This window comes from Gorilla gorilla, chromosome 6 (assembly GCF_029281585.2).
Source record: "Gorilla gorilla gorilla isolate KB3781 chromosome 6, NHGRI_mGorGor1-v2.1_pri, whole genome shotgun sequence".
Lineage (NCBI taxonomy): Eukaryota > Metazoa > Chordata > Mammalia > Primates > Hominidae > Gorilla > Gorilla gorilla.
In genome coordinates, this window is record NC_073230.2 from 22,869,143 (window position 1) to 22,890,206 (window position 21,064).

Below are 21,064 nucleotides of genomic sequence, written 5' to 3' on the forward strand. Positions count from 1 at the left end.
ATGAAGCTTCCCTTGACCCATAGCGGTTCTCAGTGCAAACACTTCTCTCTAAAACCTTCAAAATTTGTGGCAATGGCTGTTCAGTTACATGACTCCCTCCAAGTAAAACCATCACCTTGAGAACACAAGCTCACTTCTTACTTATGTTTATATCCCCAATCTCTGTCACCATGATTGGCCCTGCTAGTCAAAAGTATATGTGGAAGAAAAATGGGTGATGCACTTTCATAATAAGAACAATGACACATAAAGGAGGTTAAATTTTTAGCCCACTTGTACATTTTAAATATGTGGCAATAAGACAATGCAACTTTAGAGAGAACTCAATTTGCTTCCTCTTGTTTATCCTTCATTAGGACTATAAATGACTATCAAATCTCTGTAAAGAAAAACACAAAATCAGAGAATAATTTTATTTTTTACCAAATTTCAAAATGACTTTGAATATTTCTGTAAGCTACAGAATAATTAATTCCATTTTCCTGACGCATGCTAGCATTAGTTTTTGATACTAGCAATGATTCAAACTATCCAAGAGCCTCATTTCTTTAATGGACATAAACTTTGTCTTATTAGTCATCTTTAAGTGCTGGTTGAGGGTGAAGAAGGAATGCCTTGGAGTTCCGAGGCAAAGTTCTGAGAAAAGTTTTGTTTCTTTACTTCATGGGGGCTTAATGCATGCTTTCCTTTTGTGACAAAGAGTTATGAGAATTTATCCCCAGTGCATTCAAATGCATTACATCAAAGTTGTTAGTTTCTTGTATCTTTATTTGTTCACATTTGTCTTTATATAAGTCCAACTCCCACATATTGAAAAACAGTCTTTGCTTATGTAGTTTGGCAGGGAGTACAATGTAATAAAAAGATCTGAGATTTCACTAAGGTTTCTCTGCAGTCTCATATGTAATATAAAAATAATATCACACATAAGAATCATACTTGATATGTTTCAGAGAATTTCCACACTCATAAATTAAAGTGATCTTCAAAATAACCACATGAGAAGGCAGAGTAAATATTAACAGGTCTATTTCATATGCAAAATCACTGAGACTGAAACATTAATTGATTGGTTCAAATTAGCAAAGTGAGTAAACAACTAAGCTAGCGTGGGACTCAGTTTTCTTTATTTCTAGTCAATTGCTATTTACTGTTTCCTAAATATAAATGAATATATTTTTAAATTATTATGCTCAAATATAATAAGATCATCATTGATTTACATATTCTCTATATGATAACGTAATAATGTTTTTAATGAGATTTTCATAATTTGATGTTATAATTGTATTTCTTTTCTTTTTCTTTATTTTATTTTTATTTTTTTGAGAAAGAGGGTCTTGCTCTGTCACCCAGGCTGGAGTGCAGTGGGGCCACCACGAATAACTGTAGCCTCGACCTCCAGGGACCAAGTGATCCTCACATCTCACTCAGCCTCCTGAGTAGCTGGGACTACAGGCGTGCACCACCACATCTGACTAATTTATTTTATTTTTTGTAGAGACAGCATCTTGTGATATTGCTTGGACTGGTCTTGAACTCCTGGGCTCAAGCAATCTGCCTGCCTCAGCCCCCCAAAATTACTGGGATTACAGGCATGAGCCATCACACCCAGCCCAATTGTATTTATTTTTTCTGATGGTGGGTAAAATTTACCTTTTTTAGGGTTGCTAATATGTTATAAACATACTGTGCTAAATCTTATAAAATTAATTTCAATACCAACCTAGAGAACATAGCAATTTTAAAGGTGGAAAGACATGACAAAGCTAAAAAATTCACTCACTCTAGTAATTTAAATTAAGTTCATTTGTCATTAATTTATTATGCTTTTGAGAGAAATACTAAACTCTTTGAAAGCAGTTAGCTCACTATTTTCTGTTCAATACTAGCTTTATAGATAAAACAAATATGTTCAAATATATTTTATTGCAAAAGGTAAACAAATTATATATCCTATACTGTAATTTTTGGAGTGTCTATTAAATAAAAATACTTAAATGAATGACAGATGTAAATTATTTCACACATTGTACCTTTTATTAGTTTCACACTGGCCTGACCCTAGTTAATTTAGCAAAAATATTTCCATTGCCAAATTTATTTTGACAACTATAATACTTTTTATTTCATTCATTTATGTAACATACATTTATTAACCACTAATTCTGTAGTAGACACTTACATATACTAGGTATACAGCAGTGAAAAATAGACTACTTTCTTTGAAAGTTTATAGGCCAACATAGATAACAATAATGAAAAGTGTTAACTACTAAAATAGATGAATGCAAGGGTTTTATGGAACCAACCAACCAACCAAACAAACAAAAAACAAAATCTTCCCCAGGCGCAGTGGCTCATGCTTATAATCCCACCACTTTGGGGGGCTGAGGCAGGCGGATCACTTGAGGCCAGGAGTTGAAGTCCAGCCTGGGCAACATGGCGAAACCCTGTCTATATAAAATACAAAAAAATTAGCTGGGCATGGTGGTGCCCACCTGTAATCCCAGCTACTCAGGAGGCAGAGACAAAAGAATCGCTTGAACCCAGGAGGTGGAGGTTGCAGTGAGCTGAGACACACACTGCATTCCAACCTGGGCGACAGAGTGACACTTTGTCAAAAAAAAAAATTTTTTTTTGGAAGGATAGAACAATCAGAGGTAAAGGGAAAATAATTTTCCAGGCAGAGGTAATGGCATGTGCAAAGAAACAGCAATGCATTATGGCATGGTAGATTGAGAGAAGTGAAAATCGTTAAATTGGAGATGGGATGAAAATGGGGTGTGTGGAAGATGAAACTGGAGAGACGAAACCAAGTTTTGACTAGCTCTGCATGTGATAAGGAGTCTATTATATTCCTTTCTCTAAACTATAGGCAGAGTTAGCTTCATTTGAATGGTGGTCTGAAAAGGAAACAGTGGGTGATGGGTTGAGGGATAAAGAATGAAAAAATGAAGAGTTTCTTTAGGATAATATCCAGTTAAAAGTAATATTGGCTGATATATTTGTTGCTCTTTATAATACTCTAGGATTCCCAGGAAACAATGTCTATTGTTGATGGCTCATTCTAATATTTTTTCTATAGTAGATACATAACGTATAGTGGCTCTGAGTATAAGCACATACACATACACGTGTAGCTGTGTTTTTTAATAAACTATTTATTTTATAATAGTTTAATATCTTCAGAAGTGTTGCAATAATAACTCAAAGTGTCGTCCTGTATCCTTTACTTGGTTTCCCCTATTGCTAACACATTGTTATGCTGCATTTGCCACGACTAAGAAACCCACAGGTACATTAGTATTAATCGAATTCCACACTTTATTTAGATTTCACTAGTTGGGATTTTGTATGTTTAATCCCTAATGTTCTTTTTGTGTTTTAGAGTTCCATCAAGATGAAGTATTTCTTTTTCACGCACTTTAGTGGCTTTGCTCTGAATATAAAATTTCAGCATTCAAGTACTTTATCTATAATGTCAGAAAAAATGAAGTTATAATCCTGATACTGTAATATTTTATATGACATCCATGAATTTAAACACATTTTATTATTATTATTATTTCATTATTAGCAAATTGGATAGAGTATTATTCTTAAGACATGATAGTAAGATGTATAATCAAAGATTGAAGTGGCATGCAAAACCATATACTGCAGTGTATATGCAGTAAAGAAGTCTCACTTAAAATGGCACTCTATCAATAGCCCTCCTTTTTGGTGAGCAATATTAAGCTTAAAATTGGCTTAAAATGCAAATAATATGGTTAGAAATTCTAGAAAGTTGAATTATTATGTGTAACTTCTTCAAAAGTTGTGCTGTTCTAATTTTCGTAGTAATATAGAAGAAATATACTTAATTTCACATTTCAATGTGAAATGAGCTTAATTTCACATTTCATTTCACAGATCAATTTTCTTTTCAAAGATGCGGCTCATTTATTATTTGTCCTAAAATACATTGTTACCCTGGTAACTGCTAAATTATAGGCCTCATGTAACAATGTTGGTGAGGAAAATCTTGACAAATGACTCAACAAAAATGAAGAGACCTGAAGTGTGCTTTATAATTTTGATGTCTAGAAAGTCCTCTTAGAAGTCTTTAACCATCACAGGCCCTTAAAACATCTCTCCTATCTTCCAACGGACCTAGAAATGCTAGGTAAGAATCCAGGCTGACTTACAATCCCTATATCTCATTTCCCACCATGTGAGTTCCCGCATTCCCCTTCCAAAAATATTTAGCAGCTTGTCATGCATTCTCAATGTTCGTTGCCTTATTCAGCACATTCCCTAACAACATGGCATGAGTTTGTAAAGATAAATTATTCTGGCAGTAAAACAAGTGTGAGTCTCATTTTACATAGATTTTTGCTGCTTTGTTACTTTGTATGCATTGACTTAATAAAGAAAAGGACACAAGAGAAACCAAGACAGAGATTACAATAAACTGGACTCAAGCTCCAACTTGGCATTGTTCAATACTGATGTTGTGGGCTTCTTTAAGATTCATATTTATAGCTTTGAAAATAGATGACTTAAATATATCATCTCCAAGATTTCTTCTAGTTCTGAAGTCAATGATGCTCTGATAATTTTTCCCTTTGATAATTCCTCAGGTAATTAATTAACTGCATTGATTTCCCCAGAGCAACTTCAAATGCAGCTACTTCCTTTCTTGGAGGCTTTCTCTCTGAAAATGCAACTACTGGAGATTTCAGTTGTCTTTAATAAAAGAGAAATATATAAGTCAGAAGAGAGTAAAGATTTTGGAGACCAGCCATATATCCAGCCCATATATTCAGCCTTTTGAAAAGGCTGTATTAATGCAGCAATTTTTTAAGAAGGGAGGACGAACAGCACCCATTTCCTCCATCACGTGCCCTGTTTTCCCCCCATTAACTGCTCTGAAGCCTTAGTCCAGTCTTGAACTATGCAGTTGTAAAATAGGCAGTGATTTTGTTTGTATTTAATCATCCAGAGTTCCAGCATAACCTATAGGTTATGAATATATACATATTTCCTTTCCACATATATTGCTTAGAAGGGTTTCTTGAATAGAGCCTTCCCTACCCAAATTCACATGTTGAAATCTGAGCCCTAATACCCACTAAAATGTGACTTTATTTGGAAATAGGGTTGTTGTAGAAATAATTAGTTAAGATTATTAACTTAACTAATGGTCATGCTGGAGTATGGCAAGTCCCTAAACCAATACGCCTGGTATCCTCCTAAAAAGGACGTGTGGACAAAGAAACAGGAAGAACGCCATGTGAAAATAAGAATTATGTTGTCACAAGCCCAGAAAGAACCAAAAACTAAGAGAGAGAACCAGAAAAGATCCTTTCCTAGTGTCTTTATAGGAGCATTGCCCTGGCAATACCTTGATTTTGACTTGACTTGTGGCCTCCAGACCAGTGAGATAATAAATTTCTGTTTTTTTAAGCTACACAGTTAGTAGTATCTTCTTATGGCAGCTCTAGAAAAAGAATACAAGCGTCATCACAGGTGTATGGGGTGGGAGTTTGAGGGTGAATTCCTGTTAAGATCCATTCCAGGAAATGTATTAGTAACATCCCTGGCTTATAGATTTGTTTTGCCTGTGCTGCTGTTTGGGTTAGCACACATGCCAGTGTATTTTTCTATGGCTTATAAAACATCTGGTTTCAAGTACTCGGCTTTATCATTTACTAGCTGTGCAATTAACCTCACTGATCTTCAGTTCCCTGAGAATGATAATACTTGATCTAGAGAACCATAGGCTTATTTATGATGATCAGAAAAGATAGCATAAGTGAAAAACAATATGGAGGCATGTAGAAGAGCATTTAGAGTGCAGAGATTAAGATCAGGGGTCCTGGAACAAGACTGCAGGAGTTCAAGTTCTACTTTTTCCTTTATTAGTGGTGTGACTGAACTATAGACTCAGCTCTACTATTTTAAAATAAGAGCAATAATAATTTCTGTGTATGAAGGCTGTTGTGAAGATGAAGTAAGTCAATATATAAAGAGATTTTAGAAGAGTGGCACATAGTACGTACTTATTAAATGGTATCTAACAAAAGTACCTTGCAAAGTATTTTGAACCACGGAAATGTTTGATCATTATAATTTATAGTTAATAAATAACTTATTGATTTTACACACCAATATTAAGTATACATGATTACTGATTTTACGCATCAGTTACTCTGACTTTCTAGCTCACTGTTCAACATATATTTCAGTATCATGTATTTTCATAACCAAGAAGAGCTAAGCAAGGAAGATGACAAAAAAAGGAATATTATCAAGTAGATCAGGATTTCCCCATGAGTCAAAAGAACTCTACAAGTAGAGGCTATTTCTGGTATTCATTAATCTTGTAATTTCCTTGTGTGAGAATATTTTAGAGCCAAAAATTTTTGGATCATGATATTGATCTATTATGATAACAAAAAGCAAAGCATTCAACTAGATTTTAGAGAATTAGTTGTTTTTAAAAAAAAAAAAACAACTGGTAAAAGTTTTTACTGAAATCCTTGCTTACATATATTTAAATGGAGATACCTTATCTATACATCACCCTCCTGGGTTACAGTAAATTAAAAAATAGCCATTCACTTTCTCACATTGTCGTATATTTTGAGTTTCTGGGTCAAATAAAATGCTTCTATTGAAAAACAGCATTTGCTTCATGTGTGTCTGACCTTACAGAAAGAAAAGAAAGATTTTAGCATCTGGCTTTAGAAAGAAGAGAGAAGCATTTTAGTAAAACACCTTCTATTAGTTTTTTTTTTTTTTTTTGAGGAAATAGAAATAGCTGAGACTTAAAAACAAATTAGATTACCATGTTTATTCCATTTCATACAACTTACCCAGGAAGTATATATCTGGAGGACAGACTGTCTCAGTGCTGTGGATAAGTTATAGTCTTCAGAACTATGATGTGTTTGGTGTCCGGCCCACATAATATTAACTTCTGCAAAACACATAATTTGCAATGAGCCATGAGAATAGGAACAAAGCAACTTCCATTTTCAGTTATGCATGCTGCTCTGTTGAGTGAGAAAGAAAAATCTGGAACATCTCTGTAAAAGCTGGCCAATATAATTATAATTAAAATATGCTGCCTGAAATAATTTTTGGAACCAGAGACTGTATACATTGTAAATAAATAAAAATGAAAGCATAGCCAATAAATATGTATAGTTTATATGTTATAATTAAATGCCTCCAACAAACTGACATTAATTCCAAAATTTATATTTTGCTAACATATTATAATATGACAGATTATAAAAGCTAGCTTGTAATGTTGTGACAATACATTCAACGGATAGTGATGATTTTTCAGCGTGTGATAACATGTTTCTAACTAAAGAAAAATTGTCTGATGGGAGAAATTGGTATGGAAATTTTGGAATAAAATATTAATGAAATTATTTCCTCGTGGCTTTCTGAGAAGTCTCAAAATCTGTTGGAATAAGAAGAAAGCATAGCATAGTAATATTTTGCACTAAGTTCTCAGGTACTCTTTTATTTATAAAAAGATATTAGCTAACAGTTACCTATGGTTTTCCCATACCTTACCAAAATACTAAACCATTTCTAAATTTTTCCACATAGTTTTATTTGTGTTCATAAAAAAAGAAAATGATTGTTGTTTATTTTCATCAAGCACTGTACAGATGGCTCTCATACTGTCTTGGAATTCATACAGACTCCAAAGAACTGTGGCTTTTAAAAAAATTTTTACTAAAAATATGACACTGCATTGATCCCCTAAGTAGTTGACACAGAATAGCCCAAGTCATTTTTTATTCTGCCCATATTTTAAAAATTGTATTGCCGTTTTTAATTTCCTAACAAAATTATAGATCAAAATGTCACATTATACTCTATTCAGTTTAAAAAAATATGTTCTTAGCTAAAGTAACTTATGTTTAGTCTTTTGCTACAAATCCAGGAAATGGAATTAGCTATGTGACATGATCATCATATCCTTGCCAGTATAGGTTAGAAATTAAATCTTTTAGGCTTGGATGTATAGCAACTAAACAGTGAACCTAGAACTGGAAATATCAGGTTAATTTTCTTTGCAGTTGCCATATACTGACAGTTAAAATGCATGGTACATAGTAGAATAATTTTAGAAGTTTTTATGAAAATCATGGTCATATATATGTGTGTATATATATATATAGATATAGATATAGATATACTATCTGGGTAAATTTTGGCCATTGCTTTCAAAATGAAAGTTCTCTGAACAGTCTGTATAGAGAATTACCAAACAAAATTGTTAAAGAAAAAAGGTCTTGGTAAACAAATGATAGCTCATAGATATAAGAAGGACTTAATTCTGTATAATAAGGAATATTATAAACAGAATTGTGGTTAGTCTTATTATGAACAGATAACAAATGCCATTTTTATTAAAGTCATATATTTTTCAATGGAACACGTATTGTCATCAACCATCAGCAGATATGTAACTTAGATCCCAATTGGTTGGTGATTTAATTATTTTAATCATTTGTAGGAAAGACATTGTATTTCTATGCTAGCAATTAAGGAAATTGTTCTTACACAAAAGAGAACTACTTCACCATAATGACCTCTAAAAATATGCAGTCATAATCTTTGAAATAACACAGAACCAAATTATCCGGTTTATTGATAAGCCTAATGGCTGTACATAAGAAATATACAAAGACCCTTGTGGCACTTTATATCTTCAGATGTTAGGTGGACATTGAATAAGAGGTAATAGATTTGATGAATCCCCTAAAGTTTAAAAACCGCTTACAGATAGAGATCCTGAAGTAATCTAAACACCATTTTCTCTTTAGAACATACCCACTGCTGAACATTTTATAACTTATGATTTTATAACTTATGACTTATAAACCTTCATTGAAAATCAATACATTGTCTAGTTTTTGACCTGTCAGGATTTGTTTTTAAAAAATTCATTCTAATGCATCCACAAAATGAGTTAACAAGAGGATGAGCTAATCAGATGAGGTTCCATTAGAGAGTCATAATATATATTGGGAGCCACTTCCTTATACCCTCTACAGAAGCTAAATGGTGAAACAAAGAATCCACAAAGGTGGAGGTTAAAGATCTGTCTTTTTAGTTGTTTCAAAAGCATTTACTTCCTATCACAAACTGTGTGTAACACAAGCCTCATTCAATGAGGTACAGCTGTGCAAACAGGGCACAGTAACAGGATCCTACTGCTTCACCTCTGTCACTTTTCAGAATTGGTAAAAAAAAGAAGGAATACTGAATTTGTTTCACAGTCCATATTCAGCTTATTGGAGGTAAATTATTTTCAAAAGTGATTATGAAAATGCATTTTATGGAAAGTTATTCCAGTAGTTCTTTTGTGAACAAAATGCGAAAAACTTAATGCATTTATATGATCATCTTCCCTAATACTTGAATTGATGAATTATCTGTTTTAAGAAATGAAAACAAATATTAAGGAGGAGAAAAAGATATTATTTAGAATAAGCTTCTCTCTGTGAAAGACTTCATATAATTATACATTCTGTTCAATAACATTTTTCTTTTTCTATACGAAAATTATAGATTATATTAATATATGTATATATGTTATTATAATTTTTCCATGATATAATTAGAAATGATTATGCTGCCTTCTAGTGCCAAATGTAATTCTGTATATTTTATTAATATATTGGCCAACACTTCCATTCATTTGGCCAACATTTTATGTAATGTGTGTGTGATCTGTGTTGTATTTTTGAATTTCTTTTTCAATTTTTTTATGAAGATGTAACTTACATACAACAAAATCCATCTTCTTTTAATGTTCAGCTGTATGAGTTTTTAACAAATGCAGCTGTTTAATGATTACTGCACTCTAGATACAGAACAATTTTATTACCCCAAAGAGTTCCCCCACCTCCTTTTTGTGGTTGTGGTAGTCAGACTTCAGGATGGCTCCCTGCTTCAGATAATTCAAGTTCTGGACTTTGAACTGATAATGCAGTGGGATGAAACTTTTGGGAACAGGAAAGAAGTGAGTGTCTTTTGAATGTGGGAGAAATATGAATCACTGAGGTCCAGAGGGCTAACTAGGCAAGGCATCCTCTAGAATGGCCGCCAGTGATTCCTATCCAACGGTATTCATGCCTTTTATAATCTCCTACATTCGAGTGTGAGCCCGATTTAGTGACTTTCTTCTAGTAAACAGAAATTTAGCAAAGATGATGGGATGTCACTTCTGATATTAGATTTAAAGAAGACAGTAGCTTGTGTCTTGGGTGTCCTCTCTTATACTCAAACACTCTCTAAGAAAAGCTGGCTACCTTGTTATGAGCTCCCTTTGAAGAAATACATATGTCAGGGAAGTGGGATAGCCAGCCAGTAAGGAACTAAGCTCCTCAGTCCAAGCCCCATGAAGAACTGAATTCTGCCAACAACCATGTAAGAGAGTTTGGATGCAGATCCTTCTCCATTTGAGCATTCCAATGCCACTGCAGTTTGCAAAGAGCTGAACCGACTCGCAGCAACCTCCTGAAAGAACTTGAGCCAGAGACATTCATCTAAACTATGCCCCAATTTCTGACCCACAGAAACTATGAGATAATAAACGTTTCTTGTTTTAAGCTTGTAACTTGTTACAAGCAATAGATAATTAATGCAGTCGTCAAAAATCCCTCAATCCCACCCCCACCCCATTCTCAGTCCCTAGCATCCAATGATTTGCTTTCTTTCCTTTTAGTTTTGCTTTTTTGAGTGTATCCTATCAATAACATCACACAGTATTTTTAGCCTTTTGAGTCTGTTGTCTTTTTTCATTTAGCATAATGCATTGAAGATCCCTTCATTTTGCTGTTTTTATGAGTAGTTTTTTCCTTTTTATCATTAGTATTCCACTTCAATGACTATATCACAGTTTTGTTTTGTTTTCATCTATTCAGGAGTTGAAGAACATTTCAGTTGTTTCCAGTTTTTGACAGATAAAAGTTCTATCAAGTAGTTATCATAGAGGTTTTCTGTGGACACGAGTTTTTATTTCACGTGGGTAAATACTTAGGTGTGGGATTATTGAGCTGTATGATATGCCTACATTTACCTTGTTAAGGACCTATCAAATTGTTTTCCAAAGTGGCTGTGCCTTTTTTTTTTTTATTAGTACCAGCAGTGTGTGAGAGTTCAAGTTGCTCCACATCTCTGGCAGCACCTGACATCATTACTTTTATTTGTATTTATTTGACAGCCATTATAATAGGTATGCAGTGGTATCACGTTGAAATTTTAATTTAGATTGCTGTAATGGCTAATGACAATGGCTCTATGTACCTAATCACCATCTATGTATCTTCTTTTTGAAGTGCCTATTCAAAATTTGTGCCCATATTTTAAATGGGTTGTTTTCTTAAGTTTTGAGACATCTTTGTATCTTCTGCATAAAAGTCCTTTATTAAATATGTGATTTGCATTTATTTTCTTCCAGGCCATAGCCTTTTTTTAAAATAGTGTCATACAAAGAACGAAAGTTTCAATTTTCATGAAATCCAGTTTATTTATATTCTTGATGATTTTATTTAATTTTCTGGTGTATATAACAAAAAGGTAATTTTGGAGAAATTTTTCAGAAAAATTAGAAATATCTAAATATCCAGAATGTAACCCTCCTACATATACTAAATATCTAAAATGCACTTTAAAATATGTTCTCTCCTATCTTGTCATCTATGAAATGGAGGGAAGTGATCCTGTATGTTAATTCAAGACATAAAGACAAGTCTACAAGAAATTTTCACAGACATATAAGATAGCCATTTAATTCCCAATAGTGGGCAGGCCAAGAAGTCTTGGCGCAACCTTGGAATGATGACGTTGGTTTCACTCATAATCTGGAAAACTCCCTAGTTATAAAGGAAGAAATATTATAGGCCTATTTGCAAAATGGTAGTGATGATTGACACCACTAAAATCATATTGCTCGCACTTTATGCAACATTTAGCATATTGTACAATGACTATAGAACAGAAGAGCTATGCCTTAGTCCATTTTGTTCTGCTGTAACAGAATACCTCAGGCTGTGGAATTTGTAATAAACAGGAATTTATTTTTCACAGTCCCTGTGCAAGTCCAAGATCAAGGCACTGGTAGGTTAGAGTTCAGTTTCTGTGCTTCGAAGATGGCATCATGAATGCTGATTCCTTCTAAGTGGAAGAACGCTGTATTTTCCCAAGGCAGAAAAGCAGAAGAGAGTGAACCCACTCGCAAAAGCCCTTTTATAGGGGCATTAATCCATTCTTGAGGGTGGAGCTTTCATGACCTAAACACCTCCCATTAGGCCCCACCTCCTAACATTGTTGCATTTGTCATTAAGTTTCTAAAACATGAATTCTGTAGGAGACAAATAGTCAAACAACAGCGAGCTGCATGAGTCTAGAAATTACTTAATCCAAACTTTTAATTTTATAAAGAAAATAAAATTGAAAGGAAGAATGGAAAAAAAGAGTTTTATTAAAGAAGGAGAACATGTTTCTCATTGTTCTCTCTCTCAACAGTGACTTATTTGATACACTCTCTCCTCTTTTGGATTTTGTTTTAATCCTTCAGAAATGGAGGTGACTGGTTCCAAGTATTCTCTGGGACAATCATGGCAAATCTTTGGTAACTTCCATATGTAAAAGGGATTAAAGAGCTCAACACATGCTATTAAATGATAGTGTGAAATTTCTTGAATTGTAGCAACGGTCTTTAACAAGATATCTAAATATAAAATATTAAGTTTTTAAGTTTAGATTGAAAACAATCAACCCTTTGAACTTGGAGGTGCCCATATAAATGAATCCGTTAAAAGTTTGTTTTGTCTTTTCTTAATATCAAAGCTTAGTTGATAAACAAATATAATAAATAAATTGAGCTAAGTAAATGAAATAAAATTAGTAACAGACTAAAGCTACTAAACTAAAGTCTAACTAAAAAATATAATAGCCCATGAATAACAATAAATATACACTAATTTCTTTCACTATTCTTTATTCATTGAATGAACTAGAAGTGTCATCAATTTTATCATCATAACTCATTCACTTCCTATAGCAGCAAATAAAGTTGGTGATGATAAAAATAAATGGCATTACCAATTCATTCAGTAAGTAGAAACTTTTGTCTTATAATTTTTCTATTCTATCCTTGCTCACTTAATATCAGAACACAAATTAAGTATATCTAAAACTACCAAATTAATTAGAATAAAATTTGTGAGTTGGCTGGGCCTCCATATTTTTGTTCCACACATTTTGTATATTTGTATATATCCATATGTTCAGCATGATAGAAACCAGGCTTCTGAAGGAGAAACCAAATTTTTTCCTTTTTTTTTTTTTTTTGAGACCGAGTCTCTCTCTGTCGCCCAGGCTGGAGTGCAGTGGTGGGATCTCCCCTCACTGCAAGCTCTGCCTCCAGGGTTCACCCCATTCTCCCGCCTCACCCTCCCAAGCAGCTGGGATTACAAGCGCCCGCCACCACGCCAGGCTAATTTTTTGTTTTTGTATTTTTGGTAGAGACAGGGTTTCACCGTGTTAGCCAGGATGGTCTTGATCTCCTGACCTCGTGATCCGCCCGCCTCGGCCTCACAAAGTGCTGAGATTGCAGGCGTGAGCCACTGCGCCCGGATGTTTGGCCACATGTAGACATTAAATAATCTCTCTAGAAGAGTAAGCTCCATGAGTCTTTAGGAGTCACTTTAGGATGGAGCTAAAACTGTGGCAAACACTATACCTTCCCTTTATTCTATCCCCTAATCACACTTTAACACATTTTTTCTTTTTTATTCGTGTTCAAATGGAAGCTTTTAAGTTCTAGTATGCAGAATTTTAAAAAGATGTCTCCATTTGTGTGACAATATTCTCAAAATTTAAACAAAATAAAACGATAGATTTTTAGTACGAAGTAAAAAGTACCTTGAGAATTTATCATCTTTTCAATCTAAACTTTTGTTTTCATACAATCAAAAAGCAAGAACTAATGTAGGGCTTATTGTCATTTGAATAAAATACTTAAAAATCTAAATTATATTGGTAACAGTATTATTAGTAATAATAATAAATATTAGTGATTATAAACACATAAGAGTAAGAAAGCTTATCATGTAGGGAATATTTAGAACACTTTACAGGTATTAACTCATACATTTCCCAGAACTGAACTAGAAGGTAGATATTTATATAGTTTCCATTTTATAGATGAATAAATGGAGATACAATAATATTTAATAACTTACATAAAGTAATGATTATTTTTCATGTTACATATTAACACTTTTTTATTCATTACAGAGACTATATTTTCTAGCCCCTTACCACCTTGATAGGTTTATGGAACTGTTTCATAATGATGCAGTGTGAGTGATAATAACATGTTTTACTTTGAGCCAAGGTAAAGAACTCGTGTGCCTTCTTCACGGTCTCGCTGTTCCTCTGCAACAGCAATCAACATGACGAATATTTAGCAGAGGACACTAAGGCCCTAGGGTACGCAAAGACACCAGATGGAAGGATTCTGGGTCCCTGAATGACAGCATGGAGCAGAGTACCCCCTGACCCATACTGAACCAGGCTGTGAGTGAAAAGTAAATATTCATTGTGCTAATTCACTGGGATTTGCTATTGCTCAGTGAACTAACTACAATACATCCTCACTATTAATTTGTTGTTATTAATACATGTGAATGTGATGCAATAACCACAAATATAGAGTGATTTATCAGTCTATCTTCTTCACTCAGTTTCTTACAGATTGTGTTCTATAGGGAAAGCACTTCCTAGGAAACTAGTAAGCTGGTGCCTATGTTTTTAAAAGTAACCAACTAGCATAGCTCAAAATAACATATTTCCTAACATCAACCTTCCAAAATTACTGCTTCAAAGGGATATCTATAGAAAATCGAGAACATGACCGGGCACAGTGGCTCACGCCTGTCATCCCAGCACTTTGGGATGCCGAGGTGGGCATATCACGAAGTCAAGAGATCAAGAACATCCCGGCCAACATAGTGAAACCCCATCTCTACTAAAAATACAAAAATTAGCAGGGCGTGGTGGTGCACACCTGTAGTCCCAGCTACTAGGGAGGCTGAGGCAGGATAATCGCTTGGACTCAGGAGGCAGAAACTGCAGTGAGCTGAGATTACACCACTGCACTCCAGCCTGGTGACAGAGTGAGATTCTGTCTCAAAAGAAATAATAATAATAAAATCCAGAACATATCCTGTAGCTTTTTCCTCCCTCCCTTCTTTCTGCTACCTTGAATCATTCTTCACTTTGTACTCTGCCCCTTGCCTTTGGGCAGTTGTGTTTAACAAAACATATCAAAGAAAGAAAAACAGGGCTCATATCTTATCAGTAGTGGCTGCAAGTCCCATTTCCATTGTCCTTTTACAGTGCCCACTTATTTTTAACATTGTTTCTGGCCTTACACCCTTGTTCTTTGAGCATCACTGTGCTTTGAAAAGCCCAAGTCTGGCTACTTGTTTTTCCCAAAATGTAGGTTAATTTTATTATTGTGGACCAAAGACCCACCATTATATTAGTTATATATGATTTTATTTTTCCCTTTACTACCTACAAATACAAAGAGTTGCGTGATATAGTGTGAAACATGCCAGATCAAGGAGGAAGAGCAAGAACTTTTGAACTTTATCAGGAGCTCATGTTAGGAACTGGGATGAGACCCCCCGACCCTGTCTCTTGCTTCCAATCTCTCCCCACACTTTATCTAACCCCTTCCAAACTAGAGCCCTGTCCAAAACCACAAAACACCAAACCAGCTGTATTTTGAAAATAAATGTGTATTTCCCTTAGCCTGCCTCAGGCAAATGAAAGAGAAAGCGAGAGGGGGTTTCTGATCTCACTGCAAAAACAGAGAAAGAGAGATGCTTGTGGGCTTCCCAAGCTTAAGGACTAACAGCAGTCCCCTCTTAAAATATTATTAAATATGGTACTTATGTCCAATAAGTACCAGTGTTTCCATTTCATGATGAGTTATATGTCTTTATACAGGCAGATCTGAGAACACAAGCTCACAAACATGCATTTTGTTGAGAAAAGGTGCTTCAAATTCCTAAAAGCCAGTTTACAACCAAGATTTCTAAATACCACTCAATCATAGGAGATTATTGCTCATATATATGTTTTGGAAACCAGAAAAGGGAAGAATGAAAGTGAATCTGTGAAGAGAAGGGAGAAATGAGGTTCATTTTCTCAAGAAATTAATGAGACAGAGAAAAGCCACAGTGTAATTTGTATACACACAAACATTGTGTGTGTATTGGGCAACTCTGTGTGTATTTATGTATATTTGCTAAGGTAGACAGAACAGGTATAAAAACACACATAGTTTCATCTTATTTTCCATATTTAGGTGTTACAGATAGGTAGTATGGTGCTCATGGTTTCACCTATAGGCAAATAAGAAAGAAACTGTGTTAGTTACGTGTGAGAGCCAAGAGAGCTCCACTTTATAGTCGTCATTCAAAGCAGAGTGAGCTTTATTACATGTTGCCAACCTCTGTAACACTTGCAACCCAGGAGATGAAGTGATTCCCTACTAACCTATAAAAAATGTGTAATTTTTAACTTTATTGTCCAATCTATTACAAAGTTATATTTAAGGTTAATGGAAAGTAATGTTATGGATAAGACAGTCTGATTTCAAGTTATACTCCTCTTTCTCTTAGCTCCATCATTCCCATTTGTATCCATCACCAGTCATTTGTGTGCTGCTAATGGCCAAGACCCAACAATTACCTAGATCTCTGGATTCGAACTTGGACTTCCTTAGCCCTAGGCCATGGGTCTGGCAATTTGTTAGGGGATCCTAAATAATATTTTTGATGACTTGCATAAAGAGCTTTTCCTCCCTCAATAGAATATGTGTTATTTAAAACAAAGCATTCTAAAGTAGTATGAATATTGGAATTTCCAGAAATGTAACAGGCCAGTGAAGAAATATTTTTGGATAAGGGAGTTTACTACTCTTCTCAAACATAAGGAAAACCAGTCCTGTACATAGGAAAACTGTCCTTCTCTGCAAAAGTTGTCATGATTAGATAAAAATACTTTGAAATAAAAGTTATCAGTACTACCTTATAAAATAATTATGAATTTGACAATTTTTATGTTGCATGAAAATCTTTTATCTACTTAATGAAACCAAATTCTGGTGCACTTTGTCCCTGGTTGTCAGCACTAACATTAACACCATGAGTTTGGTTTTGGTGGAGTTAAGGATTTTATCATGCTTAAATACATTCAAAAGGAGTTCACATGCTTTACATAGATTGAAAGCAAGAAATCTTCCAAAGTATTTAATGACATATATTTGGCAGCCATAATAACCTGAGTAGCACAATTAGGAGGCAGAAATCATGGGAGAACTGTCTTGATGTCAATAGAGTTAGCTAGGATTGGCAAGCACTCCTACGACGCTCCTCCACTGCAGCACGTTTGCCTGCGGTAAGACACGATGAACTTCTACCATATTATATTTGGAACAATGCTTTCTATAATTTGTCTCCACAAGCTACGGAATCCATTTTGAAAGGAGACCAACATAAGGAAAGCAAAACAACCAGGAATTCTTAGGAAAAGACAGGAAAATAGAAAAGAAAAAGAGCACTGAAATCACTAGGTAGAAAGTAACTGCAATCTCTCTTCATTCCTCCCTAATGAGCCTCCTGAGTGGATGTATATTACCCCTGTCAACAAAATCTTACCAGGATCTCTTTGCTACTAATAAGGACTTCCTATTGGTCTTAACATTTGTCTTGGTGTCCTGAAACTAACTTTAGAACGTCATAGCAAATGAGTGTGGCTTTCGGAATAGAAACTTTCAGTGTTACTGAATTTGCAAGGAATAAGGCTGTGTGTCCAGTGAAAGTGCCAGATTGAATCAGAACTGAATGTCCTCATCAAAACAGGTTGGTCTATCCTTTGTGAATGATGTCATGCACACTAGCATTGTTAGTGGTCTTTGAAGAAGCAATCTGCCCCTGTGATAGATTTCTGTCTGTGCATTTAGAAACTCTATTATTACCAATTATAGATGTTGTTATTTTGATGACTTAGTTTGTTCTTTCTTCTATGTCTTTCATGGTACTCCTCAAATCTGAATGTATGTCTGGTTTTAAAGGTGGCATACTAATGACTATCAGGTCTTGCTACAACAGGAGGAAGAGGTCTTATGTAATATTCTTTGACTTTTTGGCATTGAGAGATGGAAGGTTTTATGTAGGAACATTTCCCCCATTATTCTAGTACAGATAACCTCAGGTCATACCCCTTATATTCCCCAACCTTGACCCTTGAATGACTTTACATCCAAACCCAAATCTATTTACTAACTGAATTGATTCCCTTCTGCCCATGCTTGCTCTTTTTGTTTTTTGATCTCATAGTGATACAGGAGGAGGGCAGGGAAGTGCTGGGAGGGAAAGGCGTGGTCCCTGGTGAGGGCTCCACCCCCGGGGCCTCTACCCACAGACCTAGGTGAGGACAGGCACTCCTGCCTTCATGCCCAAATGTTGCATTTCCCAAGACCACCCTGGCCTGCCACACCCCCATCCTGTGCCTAAAAAAACCCTGAGACCCTAGCGGGCGGAGACACAAGCAGCTGGACATCGAGAGGAACACACAAGTGGAAGAAGACACAAGCGGCTGGACGTCAAGAGGAAGGCACTGATGTAAGAGCACACCAACAGATGCTAGCAGGCAGCAGGCCATCAACCAGCAGAATGATGTGGACTTTGGCTAGGGAGGTCAGAGGATGGCCTGGGCCACTGAGTGGCCCCATTCCAGGGAAAACCAACTTCCCACTCCATCTCCCCTCTGGCTTCCCCATCTGCTGAGAGCTACTTCCACTCAATAAAACCTTGCACTCATTGTCCAAGTCCACGTGTGTTCTAATTCTTCTGGTACACCAAGGCAGGAAACCCCAGGATACAGAAAACCCTCTGTACTTGTGATGAGGCTGGGGGTGTAAATGAGCTGATAAACACAAGCTACCTACAGATGGCAAAACTAAAAGGGCACATGGTAACACATGCCCACTGCGGCCTCAGGAGCTGTAAACATTCACCCCTAGATGCTGTCGTGGGGTTGGAGCCCCACAGCCTGCCCATCTTCATGTTCCCCCTAGAGCTTTGAGCAGCAGGGCACCAAAGAAGCAAGCCACACCTATCTCATGCCCTGTAAGGGGCCAAGGGAACTTTTCTTGTTTCAATACTTTGACTATTATACCTTTAATCACTCCCCTCCTAACCCCCACCAAGATTTCATTATTGTTTTTCATCAATCCACTGCATTGTCAGCATCCTTCCTTTGCTGTTCTATAACTACTTCCCTAGATTGATGCCTTATTACCTCATCACCATTAACAGGTATTCAGTGAGCCATATCTGTATATGAGCTGTGCTGTCCATGTGCACTCAAAATCTAGTGCAGGCATCAGCAAACTGTCACCATAAAACAAACCCTGCCTACCACCTGATTTGTACATCCAGAGAGCTAAGAATGATTTTTACATTTTCAAATACCTGAACTAAAATCAGAAGAGTAATAGTTTATGACACATAAACATTATATTGAAAAAAATCTGTATCTTCCTCCTTCTCATGTACCGTTCTCTGAGCTTTTTGAACACCCTCAGCATTTTCATGGTCCCCTCTCCTTGTGCCATCTGTCAAAGTATTCTTCGTCTTTCAAGAACTATTGCATATGTCATCTTCTTCAAGAAACTATCTTTAGCCCTCCTCAGCCAAAAGTATTACGCAATGCTTATTATTCCAAGGGAGACCTAAGGACAGTATTTTTTTTTTTTTTTTTTTTTTTTTTGAGATGGAGTCTCGCTCTGTCACCCAGCCTGGAGTGCAGTGGCGCGATCTCCGCTCACTGCAAGCTCCGCCTCCCGGGTTCACGCCATTCTCCTGCCTCAGCCTCCCGAGTAGCTGGGACTACAGGCGCCCGCCACCACGCCCGGCTAATTTTTTTTGTATTTTTGGTAGAGACGGGGTTTCACCATGTTAGCCAGGATGGTCTCGATCTCCTGACCTCGTGATCCGCCCGCCTCGGCCTCCCAAAGTGCTGGGACTACAGGCGTGAGCCACCGCGCCCGGCCCTAAGGACAGTATTAACATTACTAATACTCTACTATTTTGTATCCACCACTGTTTCATAAGCTTCTTAATGAGAGGGAACTTATTCATCTTTGTATTTTCCACAGCATCTACCACTGTGTTTTTATATAGTATCGAATATATTTTTTTAATTAAACATATGCTAATCAGGTAAAATTGGTTTATATCCATGATCAATAACCAAGTCACACTATTTTATTTGCTAAATACACATATTTTTGTTAGCAAAATTAATCCTTTTTGTAATATTCCTTTCCCTTTACACTGATTCCCTCTCCCTAATTTCAGTTATATCCAAACACTCCACTTTGGAAATGTTTGCTTGACCCTCCCATTCCCTAATTTGTTTTTATCTCCAGCATGAGAAAAGAATGAACTATTTACTCCCTTACCTCCCATTCTTTCTTAAGCTCATTGTTAATGTCACTTGAATCTTTCCAAAGCAATTATTGGCCTTCTTGCCAAAACCAAAGGCCTCCGTTTAGATGCCGTTGTATTTGAACTTTCTAAAACATTTGACCACTTCTTCTGTTTTGAAAAATCTTTTCCTTTGGCTTGAGTAACATTCTTTGCTCCTGATTCTCCTCCATCTCTGCTCCAACTGGGTGCATTTCTGTGATTTCCTCCCTTGTTCTCATCTAACTTTAAAAGATCAACTCTTGTTTTTCTCAACTCCTCACTCTGCTGGTTTTTCATGGTTGTCCTATCACCTACAATGACTTCAATAAGCACATATCCAAAAGTTGACGGCTCCCAAGTATGTATCTGCAGCTCTCTGTTGAACTCCAGACCTGATTTCCTTTTGGAAATTATATGCATATTATTCTCTGAATCTATCTCATTGCCTTCCTGCTTTTCCCCTGTTTTACTTTCTTGCTTAATGG

The 21,064-nt window shown here is 35.8% G+C and overlaps 1 protein-coding gene across 1 annotated transcript in view; it reads right to left on the bottom strand.

Moving 5' to 3' along the window:
• The window catches only part of AGMO (alkylglycerol monooxygenase), a 409,277-nt gene that overhangs the window by 224,390 nt on the left and 163,823 nt on the right, over positions 1 to 21,064 (bottom strand). Inside the window, exon 6 of the mRNA XM_055347366.2 lies at positions 6,864 to 6,967. Within this exon, the coding sequence (XP_055203341.1) occupies positions 6,864 to 6,967 (104 nt within the window). The remainder of the gene's footprint in view (positions 1 to 6,863; positions 6,968 to 21,064) is intronic.